The sequence below is a fragment of the Xyrauchen texanus genome, chromosome 28 (genome assembly GCF_025860055.1).
Source record: "Xyrauchen texanus isolate HMW12.3.18 chromosome 28, RBS_HiC_50CHRs, whole genome shotgun sequence".
NCBI lineage: Eukaryota > Metazoa > Chordata > Actinopteri > Cypriniformes > Catostomidae > Xyrauchen > Xyrauchen texanus.
In genome coordinates, this window is record NC_068303.1 from 7,533,458 (window position 1) to 7,560,720 (window position 27,263).

The 27,263-nt window shown below is 37.7% G+C and overlaps 2 protein-coding genes across 3 annotated transcripts in view; one reads left to right on the plus strand and one right to left on the minus strand.

Annotated features, from left to right (window-relative positions):
• The window catches only part of LOC127621854 (centrosomal protein of 85 kDa-like), an 89,742-nt gene that overhangs the window by 13,930 nt on the left and 48,549 nt on the right, over positions 1-27,263 (minus strand). For both annotated transcript variants that reach the window (XM_052095628.1, XM_052095627.1), the window contains exons 4-6: positions 4,002-4,087; positions 656-773; positions 340-537 (exon numbers count right to left, since the gene is read on the minus strand). In XM_052095628.1, coding sequence (XP_051951588.1) covers positions 340-537; positions 656-773; positions 4,002-4,087 — 402 coding nt within the window. The remainder of the gene's footprint in view (positions 1-339; positions 538-655; positions 774-4,001; positions 4,088-27,263) is intronic.
• Positions 13,424-27,188, plus strand: LOC127621855 (cardiac phospholamban-like). Its single transcript, XM_052095629.1, has 3 exons — positions 13,424-13,570; positions 23,160-23,570; positions 25,410-27,188. The coding sequence occupies exon 2, from the start codon at positions 23,330-23,332 to the stop codon at positions 23,486-23,488; it is 159 nt and encodes a 52-aa protein (XP_051951589.1). The 5' UTR covers positions 13,424-13,570; positions 23,160-23,329; the 3' UTR covers positions 23,489-23,570; positions 25,410-27,188.

Sequence of the window (27,263 nt, forward strand, 5' to 3'; positions counted from 1 at the left end):
AGAGCGCCTCCTGCCCTGCAGATGTCGGCTAGTGACAGACATGATAGAGCACTGATATAAACATTTTTACAGGCCTGTTTACATTGTAATACTCATAAATAAACTGATAGTAAATCAGAATCGATTCTAACTGAGAGTTTTTGAGTCAAATTCAAATCTAAATGAAAGCTTGTTAAACTGAATCAAATTGAATTGTGAGCTTGGTAATCAGAATGAAATCAAATTGATAGCTTATGAATCTGAATCAGATAATGAAATCAGTCCCAATACCCAGCCCTAAGTATAATCACATGACTCCTAGAACTGGATGTACAGTATTGTGTACCAGTAAGATCTCACCTTCTCTTCCAGTTTCTTAATGTCTTCAGTGTATTTTTGTGTGTTCTGTTTGAGGAATTCACTGAGATGGATGATCTCCAGCTCTGCCGTAGCTAATTTACGCCCAAGCTCTCCGTTCTCACAGCATAGAGGTCTCACCCGCTCAGGCAGCTGACACCTCAGGCTCTGGCTGGGTACTGGATTGTCGCATGGAGAATCCTAAAGAAGGGGGAAAGAGACATTAGCAGCAGGTCGTGAAACAGGGGGATATAATTGACATTATTACTGCCAATATACATGTATTCTCCCATATTTACTTTATTTGAAAGAGACATACCTTGGCTTTGAGCAGATGTGAGTCATCAGAGCGCCCTTTCTGGTTCTGGAGGACTTGTTGTGCCCTTAACTCATTTTCCCTGATCCTGGCATGAAGCTGAAGGATTTGTTGCTTTTGCCTAGAGGATATCCCAAAATAAATGTGTTAATATTATAATAATATGCTACAAAACAAAGTGAAAATAGTATGTTAGTATTATGTAAACACAGTATAAAATACCAATGACTATGTGTAACTACACTATGTATATGCAATATATGTTATTAGATTATACACTCACCTAAAGGATTATTAGGAACACCATACTAATACTGTGTTTGACCCCCTTTCGCCTTCAGAACTGCCTTAATTCTACGTGGCATTGATTCAACAAGGTGCTGAAAGCATTCTTTAGAAATGTTGGCCCATATTGATAGGATAGCATCTTGCAGTTGATGGAGATTTGTGGGATGCACATCCATGGCACGAAGCTCCCGTTCCACCACATCCCAAAGATGCTCTATTGGGTTGAGATCTGGTGACTGTGGGGGCCATTTTAGTACAGTGAACTCATTGTCATGTTCAAGAAACCAATTTGAAATGATTCAAGCTTTGTGACCTGGTGCATTATCCTGCTGGAAGTAGCCATCAGAGGATGGGTACATGGTGGCCATAAAGGGATGGACATGGTCAGAAACAATGCTCAGGTAGGCCGTGGCATTTAAACTATGCCCAATTGGCACTAAGGGGCCTAAAGTGTGCCAAGAAAACATCCCCCACACCATTACATCACCACCACCAGCCTGCACAGTGGTAACAAGGCATGATGGATCCATGTTCTCATTCTGTTTACGCCAAATTCTGACTCTACCATCTGAATGTCTCAACAGAAATCGAGACTCATCAGACCAGGCAACATTTTTCCAGTCTTCAACTGTCCAATTTTGGTGAGCTCTTGCAAATTGTAGCCTCTTTTTCCTATTTGTAGTGGAGATGAGTGGTACCGGTGGGGTCTTCTGCTGTTGTAGCCCATTCGCCTCAAGGTTGTGCGTGTTGTGGCTTCACAAATGCTTTGCTGCATACCTCGGTTGTAACGAGTGGTTATTTCAGGCAAAGTTGCTCTTCTATCAGTTTGAATCAGTCGGCCCATTCTCCTCTGACCTCTAGCAACAACAAGGCATTTTCGCCCACAGGACTGCCGCATACTGGATGTTTTTCCCTTTTAACCCCATTCATTGTAAACCCTAGAAATGGTTGTGCGTGAAAATCCCAGTAACTGAGCAGATTGTGAAATACTCAGACCGGCCCGTCTGGCACCAACAACCATGCCACGCTCAAAATTGCTTAAATCACCTTTCTTTCCCATTCTGACATTCAGTTTGGAGTTCAGGAGATTGTCTTGACCAGGACCACACCCCTAAATGCATTGAAGCAACTGCCATGTGATTGGTTGATTAGAAAATTGCATTAATGAGAAATTGAACAGGTGTTCCTAATAATCCTTTAGGTGAGTGTATACTACTTTAAAATAGTATATGTCACTGGACAAAATGCAAATTGTGTAGGTTAGTATTTATGCTGGGGTGCAATTCGCATCTACCTTTCTTTACAGTATGAGTGGAAATATTCTCCGCTTTAATTTTTGTCAGAATTCACTGTTTATCAGAATGTCTGTAGCATTGTGTCAGCACATTTCTTTGGGTTACCATGCAGAGAAGTTGTTTTAAAAACAGATAAATGGAAATGGTTTCATGCTTGAAATCACACACTTAAGTGTGCCTGTTGCACTTGGTTCGGACATAAGAGAGGGTATGCAGTTAAACATTAGTACATAAAGTTCAGCATGTTAAATACTAGCAAGATCAGAGTGTTGATCACATCGCCATCTTGTGGTACCTTGCTTTTAAATTGGTTTGAAAAGAATGCAAAATGTAAACAAATTATATATATATATAAACAGACAGCATGTAGAAGCCAGAGGAATGCCAGACTGCTGCACGGCTCAAAGTGTGCCTGCTCCATCATGTATAATTCTTGGCAGGGATAACAGCCTGCCACTTTTACACTGTGTGTGTGTGTGTGTGTGTGTGTGTGTGTGTGTGTGTGTGTGTGTGTGTGTGTGTGTGTGTGTGTCTGAACAGTGCCCGTCTGCTTTGTGGCATCTTTGGCACTACCCTGTCTGTCATGGCTAACTCGAGAACAGAAAAACAATATGGGTGACGGCATGATGCTATAATTATGGCCACTAAAGTTCAAAGCAGTCACTATGAGGTCACAGTGTTGACCTCAGCCAACGGACACAGTATTGTCATTAGCACAACATTTTTTGTCCCTTTTCCAGAATCAATACGATGAACAAAGACAAAAATGTATGAATCCATGATTATCTTTTCACAATTTTCAAACAGTGACAGTTGAGAAAGGAAGGAAATGATGCATAGCAACTAGCTAAAGCAACAAGCAATAAAAGCTCAGGTGGTCATTGTGTAGCACACCTCACAGAGCTTTTGTCCTAATCAGCAATGACCTTGACAGGATATTTTATTAATTGCTTGTTTTCTATTTCTGTGATGATGTGCTTTGGCCCCCTCCACCGTGAAATCTCATTGGTCCAAAATCCTGCACCACATAACTATATTAAAGATCAATTATGTTCTGATGAGTTTTGGATGTAATCTAATTACAAAAACAAGAATTACCGTATTGTATGTATTACTGTAATTAATAACTTTCAGTCAAAATGTAGTGTAACACATTGCATTGTAAATTAATGTAATCAGATTAGTTACTGACTTTCAAGTACATTACATGGGTTCCACATATGTCTACAATAATATTTCCTTTATGTAGAACACATTTAAATGTGAATTATGTGCATATGCACTAAAGAGTCACTAATGAGTCGTAAGGGAGAAACACATGGTGTTTAGTTTATGACTTGCATGCAATGAGGAAGAAATATAGACATTATTTTGAATTTGAGTGGAAAAAAGCTATGAAAAGTGCTTTAGAAATGAACTTAGAAGTCATTTGTAATGTTAATACTAGTCATTTATAATGTTAATACAAGTATTGTAATCTTATTACATTTTTAGAGAAGTAAAAAGTAATTTGTAATGGATTACTTTTATAATAACTTATCCAACACTGGGTCTTACTGGCTGTGACTGTGTCACATCATAGCAGATTTGCGTTTAGTGTGGACAAATTGCTTGTGGCCGAAACTTGTTACTTCATGCCTGGTTAGGATTACAGGCTAAGGTACACTTTCTGTGTGTTGTTATGTTACATTATGTGCACATATACTCTTGACTCTGTGCTGATCTAATTCTCTCTGTGCATTCGAAATATGTCTTTGTTTACTCACCGGTCAATCTCCAGTTCGCGCTGCCTCAGGAGTCCCTCCTTAATCTTTACAAGTGTATTGACAGGGAGAGATGTTCCGCTCATCATCTACACAAAACAATAATTATAGCATTAGAACTCTTAATTAGGTACACACGCAGGGTCAGGCTACTGTGTACTTATGCTGAGCACACTATAATTAACATACTCTGTCATCATGATCATGATCTGCAACAAACAGCCACTGAAGCCATACTTCAAAGCTCTCACATTAAGGATGACAGTGCTACTCGTACTACTGAAAATAACTGAATATAACTATACATTTGTTTTCAACTTTGCTTAAATTAATATTCTGGGTTCAATACAAGTTAAGCTCAATGGACAGCATTTGTGGCATAATTTTGATTACCACAAAAATTTATTTTGACTTGCCCTACTTTTCTTTAAAAAAAGAACAAATCTGGGTTATAGTCAGTCACTTGCAATGGAAGTGAATAGCGGCCAATCCTTAAACATTAAAATAATCACCATGTCAAAAGATTAGCCAAAAGACATAAATAGCATGCGTGCTATTTAACATGATTTTAGTGTGATCGTTAGTAAATCGCTTACTAACCTTTTCTGTGTAGTTGTAGCCAATTTAACAATTTCGTTGCCATGACGATGTAATGTCAACAAACCATAAAACTCAAAAAACGACTGTAAACATGACGATTTAACCAACTTTACAGCTCAAATAATACATGGGCTTTAACAGAAGAATTAATGTAAGTGCTTTTATAAAATTCTAAGCTTCACATTTCTGTCTATAAACCCTCAAGAAATTGTTTGCATTCACTTCCATTGTATTTTCTGTTGTAATCAAGATTATGCCACAAATGCTGTCGAATAAACGTAACTTGTATTGAAACAAGAATATTCCTTTAAGAGGTTTTTCCAGTAATTTTGCCTTTAAAAATTCAAAAGAAAGATGATGGAAACCAACTGGCATAAATCTAAATGTATAGTTTACTCTAGTCAACACATTTGCAATCTTTAACTGTGCATGTTTAAGTGAAGAGTGACAGGTCATGGCTCTTTAACACAAAGACTACTCTCTTATGGTAAATGGTCTGCACTTATATAGCGCTTTTTTCTAACCTCAGAGGTTACCAAAGCACTTTACACTGTGTCCCAATCACCCATTCACACACACATTCATTCACCAATGGCAGCAGAGCTGCCATGCAAGGCGCTAGCCTACCATTGGGAGCAACTTGGGGTTCAGTGTCTTGCCCAAGGACACTTCGGCATGTGGAGTCGTGTGGGCGGGATTCAAACCGCCAACCCAGCGATTGGCAGCCAACCTGCTCTACCACCTGAGCCACAGCCGCCCTCGATATCTTATATCATAAACAGCACCAGACATTGAACGTGAACATTGTAAATTAAGCTAACAGGGTGCTCACGTTGTATTTAGGTTTCCCTAGCTGAAATAATGCAATGAAAAAATTGAAATGCTAATTTCTTAAATGAAAATATAATTTACGTTTTGTTAATATTTACAGTAAGTAAAAATATCTAAGTTTCTCAGTCCTGTTGACAGCCATAGAGTACACTAGCACTCTTGGAAATCCTGCACTTGTAAACAAGATGAGTATATTTGATACAGTACATTTTATCCATGGAGATTGTCAACTGGTTTGTCTGCCATCTAACAGACTATACAATCAACTGATGTGGTCAATGGATGCGAGGGAGTAACCACAGGCAAATTTTACATGACCTGTTATGATATGTTAACCTCATTTACATCACAAAGTTTAAAAAAATTAATGTTTGCCCTGACCCAACTTCAGAAATGCCAACCCCATAAAAGCCCAGTATATCAGTGGCACACTTGAGCCTGCAAACATGCCTTTTATTTGCCTCTGAAGAGGTTTTAGTCCAACCAGTAATCACTATGGTGATACGGAGCAGGTGCCACTTTCATTGCCAGGCCTCTCACCTCTTTGCATAGTTGGAGATATTTTTAACTGTCAGTGTATGGTAAACACAACAAGCTGGCGCAAATCTTCACAGTATGTGCATTTGGAGCAGGTTCCACAAAAGTTATACAAAAAGGAGTACATACCTAGTTGAAAGGTTGCCAGTAGCAATAACAAACAATGGCTGGGCAGCATTTACATACGAATCATTCTTGTTTTCAAAAACAGCTAGATGGAGCTCAACAGATTGGAATAGAATGCAGTGGCCTGAGGACACATTTTTGACTAATTGGCCCCATTTACACCTTGCATTAACATAAGTTTAATATCCAGATAGTATCTGGAAAATTTAATTACATTTTAAAATTAAAAAAAGCACGTATGGATAATTAAAATGCTTTCTATCACTTTAACAGTCAGGGTTTTTCCTTCATTTAAATTTTTTTTGGTGGTAGACAAAATTAAAATCTTTGAATGTGGTCAGAATCCATTCTTAACCACCTTCCGAATGTGGTGATCCAATCGCAATCTGTTCACACTGCGTCTTGGGTGCATTTACACCTGTCATTTAATGTGGTCAAGTGCTATTCGATAGCATTCCAATCACCAAAAATGCATGTTAATGTGTATGGGGCCTTTGATTATTAAAGAGTTAGTTTACTTGCCTTTAAGCCATCCCAGATGTGTATGACTTTCCGTCATCAGCAGAACCGAAGTGAAGATTTTCTGCTGAAGAAGGAAAGTCATACACATGGGATGGTATAAAGGTAAGTAAATCTTGAGAGAATTGTAATTTTTGGGTGAACTATTCCTTTTGAAGTTGGCTTGACACAGATACACATACTGTTTTACACTTTGGTCTTGTTAGGGTTTTTTCCAAAATCGCTAAATAAAGACCAACATTTTTAAATGCAACACCACCTACAGCTTTCAAGCTACATCCACCAAAGTCAGCACAGACCATCAGACTGTCCACATTTATATGTTGATACCTCTCATTTACAGTACAGGGTTTTCCTCAACGGAAAACGGATTGGTTCAAAAACACTGCATAATCGCATCCATCTACTCTAACATCTACCTGTCTGTCTGTCTGTCTGTCTGTCTGTCTGTCAATCTAGCTAGCTAGCTGGCTGTTTGTCTCACTGTAAGGTCTGTTAAAGCTTTAAACTTCAAGGTTTTAATTATTTTACTTTTTTTTACTTTCAGGTCAGTCTTTAAGCCAACATAAAATTTTGTCTTGACAAATTCTACCAATCTAGTGTTTAACTTGACACTCTTTATTAAAACGCAGAGCTCATGGTGGCATGCTCTACCAAAGATGTCTATCTCAATATGTATGGATGTAGAGGAGGTGACCTCAACAAATAAACATCCATATGACAAACCAATACAAAACAGCAAACATCACTACTAAAAGCCAAATGAAGAGAGTGGCTGTCCTCAGAATGAGGGCATCTAATGGGAATTAATGTCTGTGTTTCCCAACTTTTATGCCATAGCATCAACTAAAAGCTTTATGTGTCAGTGGTTTGTCTAAACACCTGTTCCTCAAAACTCCAAACAGCCGTCTTGTGTTTGTCTCTCACCATTTAAACAGTCCAAGACAGGAACAGCTGCTGGAGGAAGGGACCTCATTTATTACAGAAGGCTGATGCCAGAAAATGTTAAATGATGTGCTTTTAATTTAAACTACCATAGGTCCTCATTTCCCCTAGACTCAAAACTTTGAATAGGTTTTGAATGCCATTAGAGAGACAGATGAACGCCCTCTGCATATTATATTACTATATTAGACCTTATGAAAAAGGCCCTTATTAAAGGGATAGCTAGTTCACCAATAAATAAAAATGTACTAAATTTACATTTACTCAACCATAACGTCATTCCAAACCCAGATAACATTATTTCTTCCATGAAACACAAAAGGAAAAAGTCTGAAGACTGTGCTGGCCTCTCTTTTACATGCAATTACAATCAATTGGAACTGAAGGTTTAAAGCATCAAAAAGGATGCAAAAACACCATAAAAGTATCATAAAAGTAATCAATGTGACTACACTACTTTCCAAATCTTTTGAAGCCATATGATAGCTGCGTGAGAGAAACAGACTAAAATTTTAGTCATTTTTTTTAGAAGCTTGAAAACGTAATTGTAAATACAGGTTTAGAATTTAGAATGTGAGTCAGCGAGTAATTGAGGACAGAATTTCCATTTTTGGAAACTATCCCTTAAAAATAGATGTAAACATCTAAAATAGCTAGATAAGCCTCTCTAAAAATGTAGAGTAACTTAACCTGGTGACAATTAAAATAGAAGCCATGCCCTGGTGAACAGGATGAAATTAATCTCCACTATCTGAAACATTGCAAAGAGCACAGCACAGGTCTGGTGCCTTTTGGCTATACCACTAAACAGCTTCACTCTGTCACATTGCACAGCTAATCTGCTGCAAATTCCCTGAACCCTATCATACCCTGCCGCTGCGCTCCCTCTAAGGCCCTCCAGACAGCTATCCATCAGTCTCTTTGCATGCTGGAGCAATACAGGAGAAACACTCTGGCTCTTTTCAAGGTGGTGGCACTCAGAATTCACTGTGCAGGGACAAGTTTTGCAGTGTGTTATAAATTAATCACCTGTCAGTTTTCAAAGCACGGTTAGGTGATGTCTTGAGGTGTTCATTTTAAGGGACAGTTCACCCCCCGCCCCAAAAAAAGAAAAAAGAAAAAAAAAGGCCGTTCTCTGCACTTATCTGTGCAAGAGGGTGAGAACCCGCTTCAATGCGCCATATATCCAGCAGCGTGTTTCGCCAGAGGTGAATGGAACAGCAGTGGATTTCATCGACACTGCTCGGCTCCAAAGAATAAATCAGAATGAGTGGTTTTTTATACCTGGGAGTGGCATGCAAATTCCCCCCCCCCCCCCCAAAAAAAAAGTTTTATTAACTGAAAATCCCAAGTAGGTATTGCTGCAGCCCGGAGATCTCCTGAAGGGGGCGGTTTAGTAAAGAAGAGGGTTGGCCTACTCCAAATGGGTGGCGGCACTTCCACCCACAGTTAGTGTTAGGGTAATGGTTGGGTTATGACTGTATGACCTTGCTGGTGGTTTTAAACTCCTGCCCCTATTTAAAGCTCTATATCCTTCTCGAAAATACTGATATCCATCTTAGCTCTCCTTGGTGTGTTTGAGAGAGCATTAGTGATGTTCGCTTCATAAATTAAACCCTTGTTTAAGTTTGATCTTTTCAATGAATGACTGACTTAATTACTTAATATTTGTTATTTTCCTCACACAAAAGATATCATATCGCTTCAGAAAATTTAGTATATAGAGCAATATGAATGGTCAAATTTAGTATGGTACGACAGTGAGTAAATTACTTTTTTTTTTTTTGTGAACCATTCCAGGATTCCCCAACATTTAAAAACCTCTGTGGATAAACAATGCAAATTTCTCAAGATATAATGGAACAAAATATATTACATTTATGCATTTGGCAGACGCTTTTATCCAAAGCGACTTACAGTGCACTTATTACAGGGACAATCCCCCTGGAGCAACCTGGGGTTAAGTGCCTTGCTCAAGGGCCCAACAGTGGCATCTTGGTGGTGCTGGGGCTTGAACCCCCAACCTTCCGGTCAGTAACCCTGAGCCTCAACCACTGAGCCACCACTGCCCCATATTATGTATAAAAACACGAAAACTGTCTTAATGCAAAGGCAACTCCCTTTGTGTGGCATGCTGTTGAATCCAGAGACTGAATGTGCTAGGCTGATCAATGAAGTGAGAGATGGATGTATTGCACCTAACAAGCAAACTTTCCAGTACTGGCCGGAAGGCTTGACACAGGCGACTGGACAATGTGTATTCATGCACATGGCAACAACACATTTACATGCCATAAACACTCTATAACGAGGTACAGTGAGCAAGGTCCCCAGTAAGGACTGACCTCCTCCATTGCAATGAGGTTGTCCATAAAGAACTATATAAGCATGTGTTATGTTTACTAAATATAACAGCATACCATGTTCCTTTCCTTTGCAATTATAATAGAGGTTACAACAAACAAACTAGTTGCAAAACATGATAATTAGCATTCAAATAGATCCAGGGAACTGGTGATGCCATATCAGTTAGATGATCTGAAGGGGTTGCATTTGGAAAAGACATTAAGGTAAGGAAATATACTGGCTAAATCATATATACTGTTAGAAATGTGTCAACCAGTAGACATGTTTGAGAATTGTATATTCTAAATACTATAATGTATTATAATGTACATGACAGGTCTAACATTTCTCTGGACATGGTTTTCAATCAAAAAAAGTACTGTAAAATTTTTTATTTTGTAATTAATAATTTTTTCAATCACTTTCATATTGCGATATAAAGGGTTGTAACGGTTCACTCATCTCACGATTTGGTTCACGATACTGAACTCGTTTCACAATTATTTAAACTAAGCCCAAATCAAGAAAAGTAAATTTTCTTGAAAATGTATACAAAAAATAATAATATTATTATTTCTACTTTATAGGAAAATGCAAAACAGTTTGTTCCCTTAAATGGAAATATTAGCTAATAATTCTGTTTACAGAAAATACTGAATTATTAAGATACCTATGCTGCTTACACACTGTCACTCATTTAAATTAAATTAATTTAAAAATACACCCCTCATATTTTGTAAATATTTGATTATATCATTTTTCATTTGACAACACAGAAGAAATGACACTTTTCTACAATGTGAGTGTACAGCTTGTATAACAGTGTAAATTTGCTGTCCCCTCAAAATAACTCAACACACAGCCATTAATGTCTAAACCGCTGGCAACAAAAGTGAGTACACCCCTAAGTGAAAATGTCCAAATTGGGCCAACCGTAGCAGTCACGCATCCACGATGCGCAGTCACATTTTTGAACCACGATGCATCGTGTCACGATAAACCGTTACACCCCTAGCAATATACAGTATATTGTTATTAGACAAAAACATCAAGAATATAGCAATACACTTTTTTACTTGTATCACCCACCCCCAAAGACAAGTATAAATTTCCATGCTACTCAAGGATTGTTTTTACTGGTTAGTGCTTGTCTTTCTGGTTCATTACCAAAATTTGGAGAGAAAAAAAGGTGGTCACCCAGCATGGTCTTTCTAACGAAGACTCCATGAAAGTATTGCTGGTTAAGCTAGTTTAGAAGCCTGATGGAAACACCTGCAGACCAGATCCAAAAACTGCTAAAAAGCAATGCTGTTCTTTTGAGGTGGTACATGGGGAATCAAAATGTTGAGGAAGACCTGAAAGAAAGGTGGTGCACCACCAGCTTAAGGCCGATATATACTTCTGCATCGAACCTAAGACGTAGGCTCCAAATAGTGGGCAATAGTTCTGCATTGTTCTAGTTTATAGTTCTATATTGGTGTGTTTGCGTGGTTCTGTGAGTACTGATAGTGTATTGAGAGAAACATTTCTTAATTTCTGAAATAATTATACATTTCATAAATAAACATATTATTTATTATGCATGTTGCCTGCCATACGAAAATAAGTATGTTATATAGTATATGATTGCTCATCTTTAATAATAATAAAAAATACATATTTTGGCATTCTTTAACACTCCATGCTGAAAAGAAAGGCCCCGTAAAATTAATAAATATCTCACTTGACTTACACAAAATGGGTGTCATTTTAAAGCTTATAAGCTGGACTTTACAATGCATATTAGCAACCAATTCTTAACAGGTGCTTTTTAATTTGCTGACAAATTAGAAGTGTTCCGCTTCATAAAATGTAAATATTTTACTGTACACCATACTGTCAAACATATGGATAAAACATCATACAGATTAAAATACAAGTATTGTGTCACTTACATAATAAATATATATTGAGTAACAGCCATGAGGAAAAAAAAGCACAGAGTTTAAAAGTTGCAAACTGATTTGTCTTGTCGTGATTTCACTTGCAACTTCATGAAACATAAACAGAATATAAAAACAGCAGATGCTCCGAAAAACTAAATGAGTTCAAATGCAATGTGACAAGATCTCTTATCAGTGCATAGATCTTAAAATAACTTTGGAGAAAATGCACAGCTACCTCAGATATCTTTTTTGTCATCCTGGGGGATGGCCTCTGGTTAAACCGGACCAATCACAGCTGTTGTAATCTGTGTTAACACGGCTTGTTGTTACATTTTTGGAGAGGTGCACATCAGACTACAGCATAGGCTCAGTGCAGAAGGATTATCAAACACACCTGATCCAACTAATCAAAGCATTCAGCACTATTTGAAAATTAAAGGCAGGTGTGTTTAATTAGGGTTGAAACTAAACTCTGCAATTGAATAGCCCTGGCACAAACTCACACTGTCTCATTCACAAGGGCGTAGATTTGGCGTGAAGCACTTACTTGTTTCCATTAATCATGGTATAAATATTGGGGGGGGGTTGTATTTACCACCACCCCCCACCCCTAACAGATCTGCTCTATTGGCGTGTACTGGCACCCAACATTGGTATCCAGTGTGTGTGCATTTCAAAGACAGATTTTGGTCAGGAGATGGCAGGGGTGGTGGTCTGGACCTTACCAAAAACAGTTTTGCATTGGCCAGAGACAAAGCTACAGTTGGATGCCATCGAAATGCTTCTCCATTCTTCATGTCCTCACCACTGGCCTGTTTTAAAATGACTCATGACTCCAGTCAAATGGAGCTCCTTATAAGGAAGGGAAATCTTTGTTTGAGTTCTATTCTGAGATAAAACAGCCCAAAGGAGAAAAAAAACAGCAAAAATCATCAGTAAAGTTCCCAGTGCCCCTTGAGGATGCCCTTGGTTTATAGAGGCTCCTGGACTATTAGGAGGTCTCCTCTTTTCTATGGCTAGTTAAGTCACACAATGTTCTGGCTGCACAATTGAGAGGATATTTGTATTAATCCACCAACTGGAATCACAAAGACTGTGAGCTGCTGGATACAGTTACAGAGTCAATTCAGTCATAATTTACGTTCCAAACATGCATGACTTTCTTTCTTCAGTGGAACACAAAAGGAGATGTAAGGCAGAATGACACCCTCAGTTACATTTACTTTCATTGCATAATTTTCCATTCAATGAAAGTGAATGGTGACTGATGCTAACATTCTGCCTAACTTCTTTTGTTTTTCACAGAAAAAAAGAAAGTCATATGTGTTTGGAACAACATGAGTAAATGAAGACAGAATTCATTTTTGGGTAAACGATTTCTTTAAATAATGGGGAAAACAACAAATGCAAGACTTTGCATTGGGTCTTTAAAGTCAACACTGTGCATGTGTTTAGCAGTCAGCACATACTCCATTAGAACCTGATTCTGGTATGCTCTTCATATCGGAGGATAAAGCCTTGTAGATCTGCCTCCAAATAAACAATGAGAGAAAACATGAGAGAGATCAGACCCCTCCTACTTATCTCCTTTCTTCCATCTCTCCTCCTACCTCCACCCCTTCACTTTTCCATCCATAAACTTTCGAGCTCCACATCTCTGTGACAGAACCTGCTTTCCGCTAAAGGAAAATCAGAGTACCAGGATTGAACTTCAGTACTGTGGCTGTCTATCTGCAGTTTCAGGTAGGCAACATTTTCTTATTGAATTCACTTCTTTCAGGTGAAGGAATGGTCAAATAGACTATAAATTATTCTTGCAAATGAATGGAGATACAGTGGCTCCAAATGTATTTGGACACCTACAGTAAGACACACTTAAAAATGGCATCATACTGTATAACAAAATATCAAACCAAGTGGTAATTATTTTTAGGAAATAAAAGCAAAAACAAATTTCAAGCAAAACATTTCACAAAAAGGTGTTTGTTAGGTTTCATATGATAAAAAAGAAATAAAATAAAAATATACCTGACCTTGGGAACTGTTAAAAGTAATTGCAAAAATAGAAAATTAAATTTGTTTATATATATATATATATATATATATATATATATATATATATATATATATATATATATATATATATAATTATTATTTTTACACAAAAAAATTGCCAGGATTTTACAAGATTTAACAGTAATTTCTTACAATAAAATACTGTTTTCAGAATTTTACTGTAAATTCAATGGGTCATTTTCTGTCACAACACAACAAATTACTGTGAAAACTGTAATGGTGTTTAGTGTTCCCTTTGGAAGGGACCTTCTGTTTATTTCTAATTACATTTCTCCCTGTTGATGCAATTGTGTTAAAAACACAATTTATCGTTATGTAATGTATGGAGAAAATGGTCAATTTAGTGGTTGACTTTATGTCGGCCCATGATGTATAAACTACACCATGTGATAATTTGAAAGTAAAGAAAGTATCATTTTAAATGAACAATGAGGAAGGGATGTTAGCAAAGCTTGGCTATAATATAGTTGGTTTTATCGCTCATTAACTTTTATCATGAGTTGTCAGTCAGGCACACAAGATATCAACACTCAGCATACAAAACTCAATGATGGGGACAATTAACAAAAGTTCTTTTTTATTGTGATTCTACAAAACAGCACTACTACATTACAGTAATCTATTGGTCCAGTTCACTGTGAAGTCACAGTATACAGTTGTCATTTATTTGTAATATATTTAGAAATACTGCTGTAAAATATCCTGTGGAAGTAATGCAACTAGTAACCAGGAATTTACTGTAAACTCACACTAAAATATTCTTTTTACAGAGTGTATTACTTTATCATTTTAAAATATTTTTATGTAATTATTTATTTATTAAGTATGTTAATTCTGCAAAAAGGTCTAGCATCTGTTGATGTTTGTAGATGCTTCTTGCTTTGATATTTTGCTTCAAAAGCAATGAATATCCTACATGTGACTTTCAAAAGTGTTAAAAAGTTTTGGAGCCACTGCATGCATTTCCATAAGTTAATATACAGTGTATATAGTGTGTGTGTGTGTGTGTGTGTGTGTGTGTGTGTGTGTGTGTGTGTGTGTGTGTGTGTGAGCAGCAAAATACTCTAGACATTTTATAAACACATTTATAGTCAAATAATCAGAGTGCAAAATAAAATATGTTGAAAATGTATTAATTGCTTGAATAAAGTTGCCCATTTTATTTTATATTCATAATCCACAATGGGGGATGGAGTATCTAATTGTAGAGTGTCATCGATTTATCATCAATTAATCAGTTTTGAGTTCGGATGTTTGGGTCTGTTCGTTGGCCTTTATAACTGCAGTTCTGTGCACTCACGATAAACAGCGAGCCAGAGACATTCTTCTCCGAACACAAATTGAGAAGATGTGACCTAGTGTGACTGTGATCCATACAAAAAAAAAAAAAAACATTTGCACTCAAGTGGGAGATCTGACATCCCTTTAAATGTGCTTGCTGCATTTTCTGCAACCCTGCAGAGCAGGAAAGTTTAACAGCATACAGAGGACAACAAAGGCCAAGAACAGGCCACAGGCTGCATAAATCTGATTGTGTTGCCCTCGCAGCAATAGAATTTGCGATGAAGATGGTAAAAAGTAGTTTGATGCTCACAAAAATTTGCAGTTACATTATATAATTTTTACTATTCTTTGTCACATCTGCATACCCAAAATGAATCCGTCCTACCTGTTTAACTGTCATGCCCTCTGAGGCATCACCAAGCTACAAAAAAAAAAAAAAGCACTGCATTGCTCTGCGATGCCATCATGGAAAGTTAAGTGTTGAAGCCAACTAAGTATACTCGCTCTGCCTCAAGTGGACTTATTTGTACAGGGAAGTTGCCAGCAGAGAATAAAAAACTTACATAAACATGCACAGGCTTGGGAACTCTCCGGCCAGCTTTTGAGATGATGTCCATCTTCGGTGTGATTCCATCCTATTTTTGCTCTGCTTGTTTTATTTTTTCTCAAATTCTTGACAACCTCTGTGCATTCTTATGAAAATGAGATGCTGTTTTTGCCAAAAGATGTCCAGAGAGACTTGAAAATGAATCTTCATATAATCAGGGATGGGTCATTATGGTCCAACAACAGACTATATCTGGAATATACAATATATACAATATATGTTTGGAATAATGTGAACATTTTGCTCTTATGCAATAAAATTGGTACTTTTATTCACCAAAGTGGCATTCAACTGATCACAATGTATAGTCAGGACATTAATAAGTGAAAAATTACTTTTACAATTTGAAAAAACATGTGTAAACTACTTCAAAGTGTTCTCATCAATAAATCCTCCATGTGCAGTGATGATAGCTTTGCAGATCTTTTGCATTCTAGCTGTCAGTTTGTCCAGATACTCCTGTAGCACTTGCCATAGATGTGGCTGTCTTGTCGGGCACTTCACATGCACCTTACTGTCTAGCTGATCCCACAAAAGCTCAATGGGGTTACGATCCATAACACTCTTTTCCAATTATCTGTTGTCCAATGTCTGTGTTTCTTTGCCCACTCTAACCATTTCTTTTTGTTTTTCTGTTTCAAAAGTGACTTTTTCTTTGGAATTCTTCCCATAAGACCTGCAGTCTTCTCTTTACATGAATCTGGTGTTGAGCAGGTAGAATTCAATGTGAGGCGTCTATTTCTCAAACTAGAGACTCTGATGTACTTATCCTCTTGTTTAGTTGTACATCTGACCTTCCACATCTCTTTCTGTCCTTGTTAGAGCCAGTTAGTTGTCCTTTGTTTTTAAGACTTTAGTGTACACTGCTGTTTTTACGTCAGTAATATCCTACTATACTTTGTGTTTCAGTTGAATAACACTTTGGTCAAATAAACTACCAATTTCATTCCAAAACAGCTAAATCTGTACATTTTTTCCAAACTTTTGGCCGCCAGTGTATATATATATATATATATATATATATATATACCAGTCTAGCCATTCTCTGTTGACCTCGCTCATCATCATTTAGATAATCTGATTAGATAATCTCATAGATGATTGGTGCCAGATGGGCTGGTTTGAGTATTTCTGTAATTGCTGATCTCCTGTCATTTTCACACACAACAGTTTCTAGAATTTACTCGGAATGGTGCCAGAAACAAAAAACATCCAGTGAGCAGCAGTTCTGTGGATGGAAATGCTTTGTTGATGAGAGAGGTCAACAGAGAATGGCCAGATTTGTTTGAAATGACAAAGTCTACGGTAACTCAGATGACCTCTCTGTACAAATGTGGTGAGAAGAATAGCATCTCGGAATGCTATTCTGAGATGAAGGTTGGTGATGTATTGGTGGCACGAGGGGGACCTACATAATATTAGGCAGGTGGTTTTAATGTTTTGGCTGATATATATATAGAGAGAGAGAGAGAGAGAGAGAGAGAGAGAGAGAGAGAGAGAGAGAGAATATATATAATGAAGTAATGAAAAAGGAAATTTACTTTGTGCATAACGTGTAATCTTTCTAACAAATGTTTGCAGACAGATTGTTTCACTTTTAATTGACTATAACAATTCCAGTGGGTCAGAATTGTACATATTTAGTTAACTGTGCCTTTAAGCAGCTTAGATAATTCTAGAAAATTATGTCACGCCTTTAGATAATTAGCCAATTAGCTTCTGATTAGCTAATTGGAGTCAATTGGAGGTGTACATGTGGATGTATTTTAAGGCCTACCTTCAAACTAAGGGCCTCTTTGCTTGAAATTATGGGAAAATCTAAATAAATTACGGTAGCCAAGACCTTAGAAAAAAAGTCTGTAAATGCAGTTGGTTATGTAATGCAAACATTAAAAGTCTAGTTTATTCTTGGGAGCAATTTCCAAATGCCATGTTCATCTGTACAAACAATAGTACGCAAGTATAAACCTCAAAGAGCAAATCAATCCCAGAATAACAGCAAAGGACCTTGTGAAGATGCTGGAGGAAACAGGTAGACTTAATTAACTTGTGTTTTAGCTTTAAAACTGTTAGCACAGTAAAACCTTTGTGGAAAAAAGTTTCTTCTTTAAATTGATCCATTTAAAGCACTTCCTCTACGATCATGCCCATTCAGACATTTTTGGCTGCATCCCTTTAAGAGTGTAGTGTTTTTAAGATGCCTTGTCAGGTTAAAATATTCCAAATTTTAATAATGTGTCCTGTTAACTGCCCTACTTCAACTTTTAAAAACGTGTCTTTATGTAAACTCTCCCCCAAGAAATGCATCCACTCAAGGACAGGTGAACCCAAATACAACCTAATTATACAGGGCTGACTAGCAACCAACTAGTCAATTTTAAAACATCACTCATTACTGTATATCAGTCATGCACTTTGAAAGCTGCTGAGAATAACCATATGAGAAAGGCTTTCTCTTGACATGTGAAGAGGGAAATGACCTGCTTGGTACCCTCCAATAGAGACTGTTAATTGTCTTATCATTCCCAGTGGTGATGGGGAATTGGCTTTTGACTAGCCATTAGAGCGCTGGAATGCTTGTACACTGTGGTGTTGACAAACATCTCTCCAAAGTCTGTCGTCACCTGCAGCGTGTTTACATGAGCGCCATGCTGGGCGCCTGGAAGGGCTATTCCACTCCAGACTTCACTGTCACTCACTAATCTACTTAACCTCTTTCTTCAGTGACACTGGCCAGCTGGCCACAAGGAAGACTTGTCACACTGTAGACTTTAGTCAGGGTAAACACCCTTTTCAATTTGACATAAATGAAAACGAGACTGTGAGAGATCGAAGTAGGCTATAGTCTGTTCAACAATAGGTTATGATCTTGAATCAAATGTTTTCACGACCCATGTTTTCCAGAATTCTTTGTCCAGTGGAAAGTTTTTTTTGTTCATGCAAATAAAATATAGCATCTACCCTGAATAAGATCCATTGATGTCCACAAAACCCTTCAACTATCAAAATGTAAAACAAACTACTACTTTCTCAAACTTTTAAATGTGTTGTGCATTCTGAGATGCTAAACTGCTCACTAAAATTATACAGAGTGGTTATCTGAGTTATCGTAGCCTTTCTGTCAGCTCAAACCAGTCTGGCCATTCTCTCTTGACCTCTCTCTCTTGACCTCTCTCATCTACACGGCGTTTCCGTCCGCAAAACTGCCGCTGACCGGATGTTTTTTTGTTTTTGACAGTTGTACGTGAAAATCCCAGGAGATCAGCAGTTACAGAAATACTCAAACCAGCCCGTCTGACATCAACAATCATTCTACGGTCGAAATCACTGAAATCACATTTTTCCCCTTTGTGATTGTTGATGTGAACATTAACTGAAGCTCCTGACCCGTATCTGCATGATTTTATGCATTGCACTGCTGCCACACGATTGGCTGATAATCGTATGAATAAGTAGGTGTACAGGTGCTCTTAATAAAGAGCTCAGTAAGTGTAAATCTTTACAAAATGATTTTTATGTGGCTCGTTGTACATATCGTGGGTATTAGGGCTGGGATAAATGATTATTTTTTAAACGATTAATCTAGCGATGATTTTTTCGATGCATCGATTAATCTAACGATTAATTTTTTTCAGTCCGATTCGATTTCGATTCGATTAACGACTTGTGACAACACCGGTAATACCTGTTTCATCGGGGGTAGGGGTGTATAAAATGTAAAAAAAAAAAAAAACATTTGCCGGGAGTTTGATTGACTGGCGATCTGATCAATCAATCATAATACGGCATTTTTGTCCGACAAAGTAGTCAGGAGAGAGAAGATTAACGTCGGTGGATTTGAATTTGAATAATGGATTGTACGCTACTGTACTGACGTCTTTCCGCGGTTAAAACAACAGTCCTTCTGATGTAGGCTTACATTCATGTTTAGCCTATTTGATGCTATCTGAAGCAATCTGTCACGACACATTAAAGAGCAACAAAATAGTAGGCCTATTTATGGTTTAATTTTCTTTGAATGACCAAATTTGAAAGTTGAGACTTTATTAAATGTTACCTGCTTGGTCCTGTCTGTCAGCGCGTTGTCAGTGTCCTCTATGTATTTTTCACGACATTCATAGCTATAAGCGCATTATTAATAGCTATAAGCGAAAACTTTAGGTGTCGACAACGTATTATAGCTTACTCCAACATCGAGTGCAAAGTGGGGTGTTGAAAAAAAACTTACGGTGCTCTGTCATCTGTGGCTGCTCCCGGGTGGCGCTAGAATGGAAAGCCATCTCCATTTTGCAAAGATGACACATCACGGAATTTTTTCCTTTTAAATTAAATAATTCCCATACTTTAGAGGAACGAGTGCATGCCGCCTTGCACTTCTGATAGTCTGAGGAGCCACTCGTGTTGGCGCCGGCGCCGCCATCTTTGTTTTGGGTCTGACAATTCGACGCGCATATTTTGCATCGACATATTTTTTTCCTTCGACGTCATCCCAGCCCTAGTGCTGGTGCATTGCCGTGGTGCTAGAATGGAAAGCCATCTCCATTTTGCAAAGACGACATATCACATAATTTTTTCCTTTTAAATTAAAGAATTCCCACACTTTAGATGAACGAGTGCGTGCGCCTTGCACTTCTGGTAGTCTGAGGAGCCACTCGTTTTGCTTCTACTCTCCGGCGCCGCCATCTTTGTTTTGGTCTGACGAATCGACGCGCATATTTTGCGTCGACGTCATCGATTACATCGACGCGTCGTCCCAGCCCTAGTGGGTATTATGCAAATATGTTACATAGTGACCTGGTTAAGTCACGGAAGTCATGGCTGGACTGCAAACCAGGCGTTTCAGGCAGTTCAGGAGCAGTGTTTTCTGTGGAAGAGTGTAACTCCCTTTTGCGTGGACGTTGTGCTTTTTAGTTTTGCAGACCTTTTACATGCACAAACATTTATATTGCACATTTAAAAGAACGTTAAAATCCCCAAAAGCATAATAGGGCTTCATTAGAATTACATAAATTGTAGGGGTGTTACGATGCATCAATCCAATGACCAACGATCCAATGTTAGCGATACAATGCATAAATATCGATATATATATAATTTTTTTACGATTTTAATACTGTCATGTCAGCCACTTCCATACACATATCCGTCAGGTGATGAAGCAACCTTATTACATTAATTTCACTTTATGAGCGCATACGTTTTACATGTGGGACAAGGATGTGCACAGGGTCTGTGCAGCCAAATTGTGCTCCTCTATCTGTGCGAGTGTGTCCCGCAAAACGTGAGCTCCAGACCAGTGACCGGATCAGTGCGAAAAAAATTTCAACATCTGAAGTACCTTATTTAATTTTTTTTGGAAGTCCCAATGTGGATACTAAATGTGCACTTTTCAGAGCTCAGTAAAATATCCAAATTATATTTTGGCTGCATTTGAGGGCAAAAATTTTTTTATTGATTGTGTAAAATAGGCACATAATATCGGAATATCGATTGCAGGGCTCTGAATCTAATCAATCAAAATCGTATCGCAGCAGATTTTAATGTATCGGCAAATATCAGATCGCAGGCCAAGAGAATCAATATAATCGTATTGCGATGAAACATCCGATTAGCACCCCTTAATAAATTGTGAAAATACAGTTACAAAAACATACCATGTGCTCTATACTGAAAGCCTGTGTCATGTCTTTGAGACTGTTTCATGTCTTTGAGAGACAAAGAAACAGATTTTCTGTTAGAGGAAGACAAGTCTACATAACAGATCAATCTTAAAACAACCAATCGGACATTTCCCTGGAATGCTGTATATCCTGCATACAGTCATACCCCATATAACATCCCAGGCCCTCATTACCCTCTTTGCGATAAGTTCTAGATGGTAAAATAGAGTCAGGCTCCCTCAGGATTCTGGATAAGGGCTGGCCACAATTGTAATGGAATACTGTGTTCCCCAAAGGTCATTCCTAAGAATAACCTTTAGTAAGAATCCCAGGCAAAGCAGATAATGTCACACAACGGCCCATTAGAATACAGCACAACAGGTGCTCCCGTGTACGTGATGTTACTCAGGAGATGATAATGCCGAACGCATCTTTAAAACTGATCCTCCCTACAGATTTTAAGGAGACAGGATTGAGCAGCAGTCTGAATAAGAGAGATAAGATTGTCTGAGAAACGAGCTCCTCTTATACACAAAGACTTATAATTAAGGGCACTTTATCTTTTGGGAAAAACAGGGCTGCCTTTAATCTTTCTGGAAGCAAAGCGATAAATCCTGATTTAGGTTGTTTTTTACACATATAAACTTGTGCTTATTAAACATCTATCTGAAGCCATTTTTTTTATTTACTCTGTGCCAAGACAGGATAAATAAAGACAAATATAAGCTCACTCCTACACAGTAAATAAAGCCATTTAAACTTGCAATAAATTGCTCTGATTGTCTTACATTGCAGATTTTCCAAACACTTCCCACATCTGCCATTTGGCCATTTTCTGTTCCGAAATAATTTACACATAATGCAACACTGTTAATGCACAGTAAAGGCAGCTATATATGGTAAAATAGATGAAAATAGAAAAAAGAAAATTGCAAATCATTTGTTTTCACATTTATTTACGTAATGAAATGTAAATGTAGTCATTATGTTATTGACTTTAATTTAACATTTCTTAAATAGTCAAAAGTTGATAAAAACAGAAAGCACACATAAAGCTGAAATGATCTACAAAATAAGTAAAAATAAGTAATAATTCATCCAAAAATAAACAATCTGTAATTTACTCATGTTGACTTTCTTTATTGGAAGTCAAAAGGAAATGCTAGACAGAATGACAGCCCGAGTCACCATTCATTTTCATTTAATAGAAATAAAGTGCAATGAAAGTCAATGGTGACTAAGGCATTTAGTCTAGATCTTTTTTTTGTGTTCCAGGGAAAAAAGTCAAAGTTATACAAGTTTGCCAAATTCATACTGTTTTGGAACAACATGAGGGTGGGTAAATGATGACAGATGTTTATTATGGGTGAAGTAACCTTTCAAGTGAAAATTGTGAAGAGAAAGAGGAATTTCTTATAACAGGGCAGAATATTTTACTTTTATTTGATTCATGTATTAAAGCTGCATCCTAGGATGAGGTTGCAAACTCCAATTTGTGAAAACAGGACAGACTTTGGAGGGCACAGAAATCCTGTACATTTGAGGGTAGAGAACAGAATGTACCTATCCCATAGGGGCCGTTCACACCAAACGCATTTTCTGCTTGTTGTGATGCATCTAGCTTTTTAACTCCCTCATATCCTGTAAACAGAATAAGATAACTGCATGCACATTCACTTATTTATCTGCTGCTCCCTCCCCTCAGCATCCTCGTCAACCTGCAACCGGATCTCCTGTCACTGCGACAACCAGCATCCTTCCTCCTACCACGGCTCTCCACTCCACCTTGTGGTAGTACTGCTGTTCTTCCTTCCTCTCTGCTCAGCACCCCTCCCCTTTCTGTGCACTAAACTCATCTGCCGATAGTGTCTCTGCATGGAGAAGGTACAGCACATCACACGGGCAGCCATACGCCGGGTGTCCACTATGGAGGTTCCCCAACAGGCCAAGCAGAACATGCAGGAGCTCTTCATCAACTTCTGCCTCATCCTCATGTGCCTGCTGCTCATCTACGTCATTGTGTTGCTAATGTGAGCGGGAGGGGCCACAGTTTACCCTTTAGCCAATTAGGGTGAAGGAATGTACAGAGGAGCCAATTGCGTTGAGGGGTGGGAGGGTAGGATGAAACTATTTATTATTTTATTAGGGGTTTTGGGTAGTTTAAAAGTTAGGTTATATGGCATGATTTTAGTCCATGGATTTGTTTGTAAATAGCACAATCACAGTAACACAGAATGCCAATCCTACATACAAATTAGTAGCTGATTGAAATGGGTTTTCAACGGATAACTAGATGGCCAATAAAATGTATATGAGATATAGGCTTCTACAATTTAACTATAACAATTGAGATTTACACATTTAGCTGAAATTAAATGCATCAATTTAAAGCATTACATTGGTCTATATAGCCGATATATCGGCCTATCAAAAATACATTTTCAGCACAACTTATTATATAAATAGTCATATTTACTGGCCTTGCCAATATATCAGTGCATCACTAGTACATGTATCTACTAATAATGAATAGCATACTTCATTTGAGATATAGTCATATTATTGGCCTGGCCAATATATCGGTCTATCACTAGTACAAATATCTATTAAAAATGAATAGCACAATTAAATCAAGAAAAAGTAGTTTATACCAGCCTGGCCGATATTTCGGTCAATCATTATTTCAAATACTGAATCTATGAATAATGAATAGCACAATTCAATTGAGAATTAGCAGGATACAATAGCTATGGGCTCCAATTTGCAGTAGAAATTAGAAAAAAAAAACATTCTTGACTGGGGGAAAATGTCTTCACTGTGAACTGATGCTGCATGCAAGTGTGTCTCATTTCTCAGTCACCATCACTGCATGCCACTTGCAGGGCTGATAGACGTTGTTTTAAACCCCTGTCTTCTTTTATGCATTGTGCCCAACAAAAATTAACTTGCTCAATAAACACAACATAATCTGATCATGTATGTAATAAAAAGTGTGCTGCTTTCATTTTTGGTTGAGATTTAACACCACTAACTGAACTTGTTCACGTAAACAAAAGGAAACCATACGATAAAAAAAAACACGAATTTCATAATGAAGTAATGTTAAATTGGTTGACTATTCCATAGCAAAAAGAACAGCAGTTATTGTCCTTAAAAGACCCCATGAAATCAAAATTGGTGTTTTGTGGCATATAGTCCATATCTATTAGCTTTGAGGTCATCTATATGCTATTGTATTCTAGTCAAGTCAAGTCAATTTTATTTGTATAGCGCCTTTCACAACGCACATCGTTTCAAAGCAGCTTTACAGAATATCAGCATTAACAGACGATAAAACTGTAATGTCTATAAAGTCGATGAATCATCATTGTGTAATTTAGATAAAATACGATTTTTAATAGTGTTTAAAAATAATTAAATGATAATTGTATTAATAACCCCAGTGAGCAAGCTGTAGGCAACTGTGGCAAGGAACACAAAACTCCATAAGATGTAGATTAATTGAGAAAAATAACCTTGGGAGAAACCAGACTCACTGTGGGGGCCAGTTCCCCTCTGGCTAACATTATGAATGTAATGTAAATGTTAATTATGTATAGGTAAAATCATGGTTTAAAATTATTAAACTAAGTGTTAAGCGTATTCTAAAACGTTGACAACACGACATTTTTGCAGATTTAAAATGTGCAGTATTTCTCTTCTGGGAAAATGGACCAAATATATTGATGACTCATCTTGCACTCAAGTGCATATCCAAAGCCTATTTGCTTCGTTTTAAGGCATGACAAGCCCTTCAATATGTCAGGTCTGTTTCCCGTTTCAAAATGAAATGCATCAACACAGGAAAGAAAACTGAAATAGCAAAGTAATGTCATGGGGTCTTTTGAAAGAGCTGTTCAAATAATGTTCTCTGTCTTGTCAAATATACTCATATCAGTGTGTCAATCATGTTTAGCTCTTTCCACGGCATGTGAGAGATCGTCAGCGCAATGTAACCTGCTCGTCCTCCTTTTCACTGGCAAACAAGTCCTGCAAGCAACCTTTCAGTAGAAGACGCTTGGATAACACAGCACCACAGCTTCACCTGAAGAACATAAACCCTGAATTCTCCAGCCCAGATAACTCTGGATCTGACCAATATGGATTTGATCAATAACCGAGGACTAAACCTGCTGCTCAACTTCCTGCTTATCGTAGTGGCTCTCTTGCTCATGCTCATTCTAGTAAAGCTCATGTGACCCAGTTTTAAATGGGCAAAATGGCACAAAACCAAAATAATGGCAGCATTAGTCTAAGAGAACCAGAATGTTTTAGCAACCCCCACACACTCTCTACCTGCAAAACCATTTTAAAGGTGCAGTAAGCAACTTCAGACTTAAGCCACACCCTCTTTCCATCCTCCAAAGACATTACAGAAAGCAAACCATAATGTCCACAGTGATTAACAGGCAGTGAGCATTTCTGATTGGCTAAAAAACTACGGGCCAGTCCCCTGAGACTGGAGATTTTTCAAGACACATATTTCATTAATATCTAGACACCTAGCAATCAACCTATTTGCTTTTTAGAGGGCTACAAGTATAGATTATCAGCAAGTCAATCTAGAGAAGTAAATCTAACTGATCTATGTCAAAAATATAGCAACATTTTCCTTCAAGCTAACTTGAGAACAGTGAGATGAAGTCAGAGCATATCATTGCTTCCTACATCACTTTGCCTTCTAGTGGTCACTGCCTCATACTGCTAACAAAAACAAAAGCATTAAATGATTACAAAGTGGTTTTTCCCTCAAATCAAGATTCTGATTCTATGAAGAGCAGGTTAAGACCTAAGTACCAAAAGCATTAGGAAGAAAATGTAGGTGACCTCAAAGCCCTTGACACACCACTGCATCTATATTTATCTGCTCACTGAAAAAAAATAGCAAATGAGTCATTTTTGTCTTGTTTTTGAGTGAAAATATAAACAAATATGCTTATAATGGGGCCTGGGTAGCTCAGTGGTAAAGATGCTGGCTATCACCCCTTGAGTTCGCTAGTTCGAATCTCAGGGTGTGCTGAGTGACTCCAGCCAGGTCTCCTAAGCAAACAAATTGGCCTGGTTGCTAGGGAGGGTAGAGTCACATGGGGTAACCTCCTTGTGGTCACTATAATGTGGTTTGTTCCCGGTGGGGCACGTGGTGAGTTGAGCGTGGATGCCGGGGTGGATGGCGTGGGTGCTATGTCTCTGTGGCTACGTGCTCAACAAGCCACGTGATAAGATGCAAAGGTTGACGGTCTAAGATGCTGAGGCAGCTGGGATTCGTCATCCGCCATCCGGATTGAGGTCGAATCACTACGGAAATTGGGCATTCCGAATTGGGAGAACCCCCCCCCCGTTTTAAGTACAAATCTAACAATATTTTAAACATTTGGAAAAATAGCCAATGGGGTAAGAAAAATATATGTGCTGTTTCTTTTTAGCAATAAAAAGCTATTCACTCTTAATTAGAAATACTTCATAAATAGAGGTAAAATATTAATGGTTTTAAAAAACACATTGGTTTGCCTATAATATATACAAAATTGTAATCTTTATTCATTAAATCACAATCAATGTTTTCCTTTAATATATGTGTGACCATATGAATATATTTATGAAGTAAGTAATATTGAAAATGTGTGTATAAATGGAAAGGAACTGACACAAGACAGAATGGAAGTAAACACAGAACAATGAAAATAAAACACTTGCACTGAAAAAAAAGTTTTTTTGTGTGTCATTGGTCTGAGTGAGACATCTAGATCCTAAAGCTGAGAAAATTAGAGCG

Bases quoted from the DNA above. Each gene is read 5' to 3' on its own strand.
- LOC127621855 (XM_052095629.1), top strand. From the start codon at position 23,330: ATGGAGAAGGTACAGCACATCACACGGGCAGCCATACGCCGGGTGTCC.